Below are 11,512 nucleotides of genomic sequence, written 5' to 3'. Positions count from 1 at the left end.
GTTGGCAGGGTAAGGAGCTTGGACTTTTATTCTGAGAGAAATAGGAACGGTTGGACGGTTTTAAGCTCTATAGTGACAGAATCTAATTTTTAACAGGATTCCTTGGCCTGCGTGTGAATGGAGGGTGGAGCGTGGAAAGGACTGACATGGGCAGACCAGTGAGGAGGTTCCTGCAGTGATCCAGGTAAGCAACAGCGGTAGCTCGGAGCAGAGTGGAGACAGTGGAAGTGGTGAGAAGTGGTCAGATTCTGGATCTGTTGCGGAGACAGAGCAGATGGGACTTTTACAAGCCTTGGGCGGGCGGGGGCAGTGGATGAAAGAAACAGGACCCAGGACCTCAGGTTTTGTTTTGACTTGAGCACTTGGAAGGTAGTGGGACCATTTAGTAGAGAGGAGGTGGGGGTTAGGGAAGAATGAGGAAATACTGTGAGAGGGGGGGTTTGGGCATGGTAGATTTGAGGTTCTTTGCTCTGGAAGTCTTTTCAGAACCCTGAGCTGGGTGTGTTGCCGCCTCTAGATTTCCACGGCCACCTAATCCCCTCCTTTACCCGCGCCCCGACCACTCTAGGTTGTAATCGGGACTAAAGAGGGTGCGCTCGCACCGCACCCAGCTTGGGGCGGGGGTGGGTGGGAACAAGGAGTCAGACCCGGCCGGCAGAGTTCAAATCAGGAACGCCAGCTGTGTAGGGCACTCCTGCCTGGAGGGCCGCCGGGAGACAGGCTTTGGGGGTTTATTGAGGGGAGTGCTGTCTCCCCATTAAGACCGTCAACTCCTCCACTGCAGTGCTACAAAGGTGGGAGGAGGCACTCACCTGAATAGAACCCACGCGGGAAGGTCCAGGCTCCGAGAAAGCGCAGAAGCAGGTAATAGAACTACGACTTCCAGAAGGCTTTGTGGTCTGCCCGCCGACAACTCCCAGGTACCCATGCGGCGCTTACTGCTTTCGGACCAGCTGGGCCTACAACTCCCGGCGGTCCTCGCGGCGACGTCTCTAGCTCCGCCCACAGCTCCTAGAGTGCTCCTTGCTTCCGGTCCCGCGAGAGCCCCTCGTGCGCTTGCGTAGGAGTGGGTACGGTCTGTGGTTCTTGTGGTTCTTGCGCTTCCCTGCGTAGCGCGCCGTGTGTGGTTTAGTCCAAAGATGGGTGCTTTTCAAGTTTTGTGCTCTTGTGGAAGCATGGTGGAATTTGTGGTGGGGGTGGAGAGGCGTCGGAGTGGGGTATGATGGGGATGGGGTGCGAAAGGGAGAGGTAGCGAGGGCGCTGGACCGATTCCAAGGTTCGGGCTTACAGTCTGGGTTCTTGGGCGCGCGCGCCCGGCCCCGGCTGCCGCGGTGCGGCCTGGAGGTGTTATGCTTATGCAGAGCAGAAATATAGCAGTTTGCGGTTCTTACACGCGTGCACCGGGTTCAGGTTAAGAACGCGGTGAGCAGTTACGCTCAGGCTTGGTGAGGGCTCACTGCTTACGCCTCCTGCCTGTTGGAGTTGAAGGTCGAGCTCCGGATGGAGGGCAGGTGAGACGCGTGAGACGGAGGGTCCCCGAAATCAAAAGCCGGAGCACCTTCCCAAGAATCAGCCGGAGCCCTGCACCCAAGGTCCAGGCCCTCAGCTTCTTTCCAGCCCCCAAACTGCCCCCTTTCCTAGCTGTTATAGTCTGACATTTTCTTATCTCTACGCCTGTGAGACCCTTGAGAGGGTAGGGATGGGGGACGTTTGAGTGTGTGAACCTATTGGCTGAAGCGTGGTCATCGGGTTCATTCATTTGTCAGTCATTTCCTAGGGCTTCCCGTGTGCCAGGTACTATCCTCTGGGCGTACCAGGCCTGGCTGGAGAGATAAAGATGGCAAAGCTTGATGTGGAGGGGCAGATGACCGGGGCTGCAGGAGTCCAGAGGTGACAGGTGCTGCTGACCAGGGTATGGGGTGGGGGTAAGGGAGCGGGACTACACTTAGTAAGGAGTCAGCAGTGTGCCAGACACTCATCCCCTGCATGTCCCTCGCACTATCTCAAGTTCCTGGTCAGTAAAATGGGGATGATAATGGTACGTGCGTCATAGTGTGTGTGAAAATAAATGAGTTAGTAGGGGAGTGTTTACTGGGGGGAAAAAAAAACAAAAAATTTTTTTCTGTTTGTTTGTTTTCACTTAATTCTCATAACTGGTCGTGGCTCCCATTTCTGGAACATGTCTAAGTTTTCTTTTAAAGGAAGTCTTGATTTGGGCATTTCAAAACCTTAGACAACCAACCTACAGAGAGTCTAAGGCAATTCTCAGTTGAGGGTGAGTTTATCCCCAAGAGAACATTTGGTGATGTGTGGAGACATTTTTAATTGTTGCAACTATGATGCAAGGAGCAGAGTGTGGCCGGTACCCGGCAGGCAGAGGCCAGGGTTGCGGGTAAACATATGCTGCACAGGATGGTCTCCACAACGCAGAATCATCCGGCCTCACGTAACAGTAGTGCTGAGGCGGAGGGGCCCTGACTTAAGAGGTATTCTGTGCTTTGGTTTTCAGCCCCCAAATCAGTATGCACATTCAGGTGTTCCTGTAGGCTTTGAAAGTTTCTTTGTTTTAAGTATTTTAGTAGCTCTCCAACACCACTCACATACTTTTGAGTGAGAAGTTAGTTAAAAAAAAGTTTGTCTTACACTGGATGCCATTGAAAAAAAGAAAGTGAATGTGAAAGCTGGCCTGCAAGGGTGACTCCATGTGCCCCTTGCTTAGTTTCTGTGACCTTGAGTGAGTGACTTGACCTTCCTGGGCTTCCTGTATTCAGTGGGGATGATAAAATAGCAGCTGTTGGAGGAACTAGATGATTTCATATTTTCAAAGCACCCCAAACTGTGCCTGGTGCTTCGTTAAGTGCTGTGAAAAGAGCGGAGGGCAGTGTTCTGTTCTTTATGTCTCTTCCTGGGGCTGCAGCTTAGTACTCATTAACTTTGTTTCTGAAGGGAAAGACTGAGTTGCTGTCAGGGGTTTCTGGAGGATGGCTGCAGCTTCTCATCATTGCAGGGTAAAGACTGAGTCCCTCAGCTTCGTGTTAGTGACCTGGCCCCTGATGACTTCTCAGCCTCACCTCTCACCCTGCATCTCTGGCAGGCCCCCATATTTTCCAGAGGAAGAATTTTTTCTGCCGGATGTCTGCACACGCTGTCTCTTCTTCTGAAGACTCTCTGTCCCACACCCCTCCTCCCCCAACACCCTGATTCTTCTTTCTCATCCAGATGGCCATGTGGGTATACTTCCCCCAGGAAGCCCACAGGACCCCTCCTCCCCTGCCCTGGTTTAACAAGCCACTTCTGGGCTCCCATGGCCCTTGGTCCCTTGCTTTGTCAGAGGCCCTGTCACCTTGGGTTGTGGCTGTCTCTGTTTCACTGTCTCTTTGGGTTGGGTACTTTCCAAGAGAAGGGTTTGGTTGGGTTTGCATCTGGGTCCATAGCATCCCCATGCAGAAGGCCTGGGACAGAGCAGGCAAGGTATTCATGGCCTGTCCTGAGCTGCTCCTGGCCTACCTCTCCTTCCTTGCCTCCTCCTTTTATCTGCACCCCAAGGAACACTGAGCTCAGGCACAAAATTGCTGCTGTGGAATGTGGTGGTTAAGGAGGGAGGCAGCCTGGTTCAGATCCTGGGATCTGGTTGTGTGAATGTGGCTAAGTTACATTTCCTCACCTGTAGGGGATGAAATAGTCCAGCCTTCAGAGGAGTAGAGCAGTGGTTCTCAACTTGGGATGATTTTGACTCACAACTGGGGTTGGGGTACTGGCATCCAGTAGGCAGAGACCAGCAATGTTACTAAATCTCTAACACACAGGTCAGCCTCCATGGCAAAGAACTAGCTTGCCCAAAATGTCAGTAGTGCTGAGATTGAGAAGAGATACATGCTGAGTGCTTAGAACAGCTCTCGGGCCACAGAAAGCACTCTAGATAATTAGCTGCCTTTACCGTGGTGGCACTAGCGGTAAAGAACCCGCCTGCCAAGGCAGGAGACACGAGATTCGGGTTTGATCCCTGGTCAGGAAGATCCCCTGGAGGAGGGCATAGTAGCCCACTCCAGTATTCTATCCTGGAGAATCCCATGGACAGAGGAGGCTACAGTCCATAGGGTTGCACAGAGACAGGACTGAAGTGACTTAGTATGCTCTATGACTGCATACACCAAGCTCCCTGTTGCTCCACCTCTCTGCCCAGAATACCCTTCCCCCAGCTTTGAATGGGGCTTAGATGTCTACTTGTCCTTCAGGACCTACCCAGATGTTACCTCTTTCGGGAAGCCTTCCCTGACCTCTACCACCGTTGTAACCTTAAGACACACCTTCAGTCAGGCAGTGTCTCTTTGGAGTAACACATACAAACCGGGACTCAAACTCATGCTCTTTTCACACCTGAATAACTTTGAGCCTCAGTATCCCTTTCTATGAAACCAAAGGATGGCTTTGAGGATGAAATGGACCAGCACCAGGCAAGTGTTTGATTAATGTCAGGACTCCCATTGTGGAATGTAGAGTCAATAAAACCTAAAGGCTTAGTGGTGGTTTAGATTGAGGGAAATTGTTAAGAAACATGCTTTTAAATATGTTTTACTGCAGAAAAAATAGGAACAAGCAAAATTATCTGTAGCACAAGGAAAGTTAAGAAGAAAGATGTTATGCTATGTTCACGAGACCCACTTCTAAGGAATAAAGACTCAGAAAATGAAAGCAAAAGGGTGGGGAAAGATATACTAGGAATTTAACTCAAGAAACCTTTTAGCCACATGAGCCACCAAACAAAACATTTTGAATCAAAAAGCACTATTAGTAATAAATGTCATCACAGATGAAAAAGGAATAACCAGGATGATGAAACAGTTCTAAACTCAGATGCACCTAACAACATAATCCCAAAAGAAGTAAAACTAAAGTTAACAGGAGGACAAGAAGAAATTGACACATTCCAGAAGAACCGTGAGTGACATTTTACTGCATCTCTCATTAATTAATTGACGGCATTAAAGTTATGGAAAAGTTGAACATGACCACTCACAAGCTTGCACTCAGTGACTGAAATGAAACCCAGTGATGCGAGAATATAGGTTTTTGCCAGGCACATGCAGATTATGTACAGAGGTCCAAGGTGTGGCTGTTCAAAATGGTACCCACCAGCCACGTGGCTAATGAGCACTTGAACTGTGGATAGTTTGAATTGAGCTGTGCTGTAAAGGTAAAAATATATCAGATTAGAATACTTTATGTGCAAAAACCATGGAATATCTCACAAAAATTTTTGTATCTTGATTACATGTTGAAATGGTAATCTTTTTTAAATGTAATATTAAAAATTAATTGTACCCATTTATTTTTACTTTATAAATGTGGCTAGTAGGAAATTTTAAATTCCATCTGTGACTTGTATTATGCTGGATAACAGAGACCCACAAGTGAGTCTCAGCAAATAGCAAAGTCACTCTACTCCCCAGGGCAAGGGACCTTGATCAAGAAGCTTAATATGTGTACTTCTGATCTAATAAATGAATTTTTTCCATTAGCCTCTATTTTATGATGTAGGAGGGCTTCCCTTGTGGCTCAGCTGGTAAAGAAGCCACTTGCAACTCGGGAGACCTGGGTTTGATTCCTGGGTTGGGAAGATCCCCAGGACAAGAACAGTTACCCACTGCAGTATTCTGGCCTGGAGAATTCCATGAACTGTATAGTCTATGGGGTTGCTGAGCAACTTGCACTTTGTGATTTAGGAAATGGCCAAAACAGCTTTTCATAAATCTTGAAACTAGCTAAGACGTAAGAAGTCTGAGTTATGTGTGTGTGTTCAGTCAGTTCAGTCGCTCAGTTGTGTCCGACTCTTTGCAACCCCATGAACCATAGCACACCAGGCCTTCCTGTCCATCACCAACTCCTGGAGTCCACCCAAACCCATGTCCATTGAGTCGGTGATGCCATCCAACCATCTCATCCTCTGTTGTCCCCTTCTCCTCCTGCCCTCAATCTTTCCCAGCACCAGGGTCTTTTCAAATGAGTCAGCTCTTCGAATCAGGTGGCCAAAGTATTGGAGTTTCAGCTTCAACATCAGTCCTTTCAATGAACACCCAGGACTGATCTCCTTTAGGATGGACTGGTTGGATCTCCTTGCAGTCCAAGGGACTCTCAAGAGTCTTCTCCAACACCACAGTTCAAAAGCATCAATTCTTTGTTGCTCAGCTTTCTTTATAGCCCAACTCTCACATCCATACATGACCACTGGAAAAACCATAGCCTTGACTAGACAGACCTTTGTTGACAAAGTAATGTCTCTGCTTTTCAATATGCTGTCTAGGTTGGTCATAACTTTCCTTCCAAAGAGTAAGCATCTTTTAATTTCATGGCTGCAATTACCATCTGCAGTGATTTTGGAGCCCCCAAAAATAAAGTCAGCCACTGTTTCCACAGTTTCCCCATCTATTTGCCATGAAGTAATGGGACTGGATGCCATGATCTTAAGTTTTCTGAATGTTGAGCTTTAAGCCAACTTTTTCACTCTCCTCTTTAACTTTCATCAGGAGGCCCTTTAGGTATAGGCATATATTATATATTTATATTATATATTGAAAAGCTTTGTACCACTACCTCACTCATTTTAAGTCGACACCTGAAGTATTTCAACATGAAGACATTTATGTTATTTACTGGTAGAAACCGTACGTCTTATAAGGTGACATGAGGGTAGGCTGTTCATGGAATAATTATTTCATTACATCACTCAGATAAGTTTTAATTATCTTAATGAAGAATGTGCACCAATTCTAACCAGTTACCTGGATATTATATTCAGTGTAACTTGATAATTTTGTCCCTGGAAACATTCCAGTTAATTTTCTTTTAATTAGCTTCACTAAATTGAAATGCTTTTGGTTGTTCTGAAAACAGAACATCCCAACATGAGCCAAGCTTCGCCTTCACCAAGATGAGTAGAATAGAACACCTTACCGCACAGGGAGTTTTGTGTACATGTCCCACTTGGAAGACTTCTGCCTTGTTAAAACAGCTTCTGTATCCTCAAAGACATTTCTTACCTCCTTGGAATTCAGGAAGTTTAGGGATGGCCTTAGAACAAAAAGCACGATCTGATTTTGGGCATGGACTTCTGAGCCTAACAAATGTAGCCAGAAAGATATTCTGGGAATTTCCTGGAGGTCCAGTGGTAGGTCTCTGAACTTCCACTGCAGGGGTTGAAGATTCAACCCCTGGGTGGAAACATGGTTTTCATCCTTAAGACACACTAATATTTCTAATGTGAGATTTTCTTTGCAAAGGGGAGTTTCTCAATGGTCTGCTTTCCACACATTCCCTGTTGGCTATGAAAATACATAATTATTAGTGCAAGCTGTACCATGTCACTTGTGAAACATGGTTGTTTACTTTCTTAATTTGAAGCGGGTAACGTGGATGAGCATTGCTGCTAGTTTAAGACATCAGAATTTTTTCATGAAATCTTACATGACTTTGAGAAACAAAACATAAAATTTATCTTTTCATCAGTAATGAAATGGAGATGCACTTTTTCTTTTTTTAGATGAAACAACAGAAATTTATTTTTTCATAATGCTGGAGGCCAGAAGTCCAAGGTCAAAGTTTGATATCTTCTGCAGAAGGAACAACAACACACCTTTATGCTTCCATACTTATATTCATGATAATACTGCCAAATTCTTTTGAAAAATTGTTTATAGTTAAACTTTGGCCTTCACGGACCCCAAATGCAGTAGTAGTGTGTGGCACTAAATCACAAACGCTGTGGGTACAATAGAGATTAATTGTAAAACAGGAGTCAGAAAACAATCGCTTGAGATCTATAAGACTCTCAGGCTCTAAAATACATGCCTCCCATGTATCCTGTGGAATCTGAAGGGTCATTTTTACCAGATTTTTCTAAAGACAAATCATTTGAATAACAGCTGCCTTTCCCGTCCCAGCACAAGGACGATGGGAACGTGAGTCTGGGCATCTGCACTCTGTAACCAATGTGATGTGTAACTAACACACTTGCTCTGTTGGTGACTCCCCGGAAACCACCTATGCCTCCGACTCCTGCATGAAGTATCATGCTCCTGAGAGGACGCACCTCACCTGAGACTCCACTCCTCCAAGCTCACCGACTCCCTGCCTTAGAACAGGAAATAACACCATCAAGGCTTTGTTGGCACCTCCTGTTCACAGAGCAGCTGGACACCAGCCCCTGTGACATGACTCAGGCGTGGTCCACACCCACAGCATTCCCATCCGGGAGATAGGGATTATGACAAGCCCTGCTGTTTTCATCCCAGCAAACGCATCCATAAATTGCTGCTGGGCCAACTCTACCAGGGTATTTCAAAGACGGGTCTTGGTCCCCAAAGGACAGCACCAAATCCAGCTGAAGTTCCCGCAGTGTTTCTTGCCTGTTGATGGAGAAGGGCATGGCAACCCACTCCAGTATCCTTGCCTGGAGAATCCCATGGACAGAGGAGCCTGGGGGGCTACGGTTCATGGGGTCCCAAAGAGTCAGACACGACTAAGTAACTAACACACTTCTTGACTGTTGAATCTCTTCTGTGTGTGAATGGGATGTATTTCCACCATAACTGTGGGGTCTTATTCTCATTTTGCTTAAAAGAGGGGTGTCTAAATCTACCTGTGCCACTCAAAGCCTGGGTGGTATTCTCTGAAACAGTGCTTCTTTATTTATTTTTGGCTGCAATGGGTCTTCGGTTGCTGCAAGCGGGCTTTTTTCTGGTTGCAGTGAGCGGGTGCTGCTCTCTGGTTGTCATGCTGGGGCTTCTCATTGCAGTGGCCTCTCTTGTGGAGCACAAGCTTCGTATTTGTGGCTCTAGGGTGGAGCACAGGCTCAGTAGTTTTGGTGCATGGGCTTTAATTCCTCTGTAGCATGTGGGATCTCCCCAGAGCAGAGATCAAACCTGTTCCTCTCCCTGCATTGGCAGGAGGATTCTTGCCCACTGTACCACCAGGCAAGTCCACAATGCTCCTTTAAAAGCTGCCTTTCCAGCTGAAAGGCTGCAAGAAATACCTGACCCACTTTGCTACAGAAATTGGATTCTTGTTTCCTTAACACTCCAAAGTTGAAGGATTTTCTATCCCTGATCACATTCTGTCTTGCCCCGCCTTTGAGATTTGGTCTGGAGCATGCCTCTGTACTAAGATCATTTTCTAGTTCATCTAAAAATATACTCGCCCACTTAGTGACCAGGACGATGGATGATGCTGAGGCCCAAAGATGAGTCATGCCCAGGGCCACCCTCCCAGGGTTCCCAGGCTGGTGACGGGGAGAGAGTGGATTTGGATCAGTCCGGGTCTGCTGACCAGAGCTGTGGCAGCAGAGATGCCAGGAACTGGGAGGGTCCTGACAAGAGTAGACAGGAGTGAGGGACTTAGAGAAGAGTCCCTGGATGCGGAGCACATGAAAGATGAGCAGGAGTTTACCAGGTGGAGAATAGCATCTCATTCATTGATTCACTCATTCATTCGCTTCTTGGGGCCTCCTGTGTGTGGAAATGCTGGGCACCTAGAACTGAGTCAGTCCTGGACCCTGCTCTTAGCAAGCCCCTCGTCTGATGGCGGCTGACACGGACAGTCACAATCCATGATGATCAGATGATGGGTGAGGGAGATAACAGGGGCTACGGAAGCCACGAGGGGCTGCTTGGTGCCTGTGGTGGCAAAGGGGAGAGGGCTTACCCAGGATGAGCAGGAGTGGAGTAGGTCCCTTCCTTTCAGGATGCTGGAAATGTGAGAGAACCTGGCTCTGTCCTGGGAAAATGCTGAGTCCAGTCCAACCCCTTGATTTATGCACATTGCAGGTCCTCGAACAACAAGCTGTAAGCCCCTTTTTACAGATAAGGATGTCGAGCCCAAGAGAGATTAATCACTTAGCCAGAGGAGCACCAAGCCAGCGTCCAGTGTGCCCAGGAGGTAGGAGTGATGAGGCTGGAGGTGGGTGCATGGCAGGTCCTCAGAGCAGGTGGTGTGACCTTGAGTGGCTTCAGCAAGTCTTTCTCTCGTTCTCCCTCTGTGCAGTGTGCAGAGCCAGGTGGGGAAAGATGGGAGCAGGAGACAGGGCTGGAGCCCCCTGGGGCTGAAGTAAAGGGTTTACAAGACGGGAGGAATGACCTTTTGTTTTCTTCCCCAGAATGGTACAGCAGAGGGGGATGCTGCTGTTACTTCTGGGGGCGCAGTTGCTGCTGGTGGGGGCATTCCTCTACCAGAACCACCACTGCTGCAGCCTCACCTTCCCGCATTTTAACCAGTGACATCTGCAAAACCCCTCTTTCCAAACAAGATCATGTACTGAAGTTCCAGGTGGGAGTGAATTTGTGGGGAGACATGATTTAACCCGGTACACCTGAGTAGTGGGGGTTTCTGGGATAGGTCCCTGCTGGGCGCGACCCCACGTGGCAGTAGTGGTGCCCTACTATGGGCAGGCCCAGCTGCTGTCCCACGTGCACTCCTTCCTACAGTGCCAGCGACTGCACTGTGCCATTTACGTGGTGAACCAGGTGCAGCAGGAATGAGGAGGCTCAGGAGCAAGAGGGCAGAGGGGTCTGAGCCTGGCCTTGAAGAGTCGGGGCTGGAGTCGTCAGTGTCTGAGCTGAGAGTGTCTGGGCCAGAGAGTATCCAGAGGGTAGGATTGATGAGTCAAGAAGAACTTGGACTGGGGAAGACCAGAACCAAGGGCTATGTGTTTGGTCTAGACTGGCTTAGTCTGGGCTCTGTTTGAGTAGCTGACTAAGGGAAGGGCTCATCCCACTGAGTCTGGGTCTCTGAGACCAAAGCTTGTTGGATTGGGCAGCAACCCAAGGGGTAAAGTAAAGCGCTGGGTCTGAGGTCTGTTAGATGCCTGTTTGAATCTTGGCCTTGCCCATTACTGCTTGTGTGGCGTGAGGTTGGGACCAGTCTTCATCTCTCCATCCATATATCCATTCATTCAACACACTGTTCTTCAGTATGACTGTGTATAAATTTGGGGAATCTGCGCTCTGTGCTACTGTTTTCTCATTCATGAGTCCAAGGTTCATGAGATAATGAGTGTAAAGCAATGAGGCCAGTGCCTGGCACATACTAGATGCTTAATAAGTGACAGTGATGATGCTGGTGGTGGTGGTGGTGGTGGTGCTGATGGTCATGATGATGATGTAATAGTTATGATGGAGGTTAGGGGACTGCTAATGATGTTGAAGATGATGAAGATAGTGATAATGGTGGTGATGGTGATGATGAATATCATGGTAATGATAAGTGATGATGGTTATGGTTAAGATGGTGATGAAGAAGATGATGATAGAGGAGGACAAGGAGGAATGGCAGATCTTATCCTGAGCATCAGACCTAGTCTTTGTCTGGCAGGAGCAGGAAGAGAAACACAGACGGTCCCCAGTCTCTCCTGACCTCTGCCTCCCTCAGACGACCCCTTGAAGGTGATGATCCTTGAGAACTCTGAAAATGGCCAAGAAGGGAGAGCTGAGAAACTGAAGATGCTGAGTCTGCCAAGGATGGG

General features: G+C 48.0%; 1 protein-coding gene across 1 annotated transcript in view; it reads right to left on the bottom strand.

Moving 5' to 3' along the window:
- The window catches only part of CTU1 (cytosolic thiouridylase subunit 1), a 5,718-nt gene extending 4,790 nt beyond the window's left edge, over nt 1–928 (bottom strand). The window contains exon 1 of the mRNA XM_010840065.1: nt 813–928. Within this exon, the coding sequence (XP_010838367.1) occupies nt 813–928 (116 nt within the window). The remainder of the gene's footprint in view (nt 1–812) is intronic.
- Between the last annotated feature and the right edge of the window lie 10,584 nt (nt 929–11,512).

This window comes from Bison bison, unplaced genomic scaffold, assembly GCF_000754665.1.
Source record: "Bison bison bison isolate TAMUID 2011002044 unplaced genomic scaffold, Bison_UMD1.0 scf7180017846527, whole genome shotgun sequence".
NCBI lineage: Eukaryota > Metazoa > Chordata > Mammalia > Artiodactyla > Bovidae > Bison > Bison bison.
This window is presented reverse-complemented; position numbering and strand designations above follow the sequence as displayed.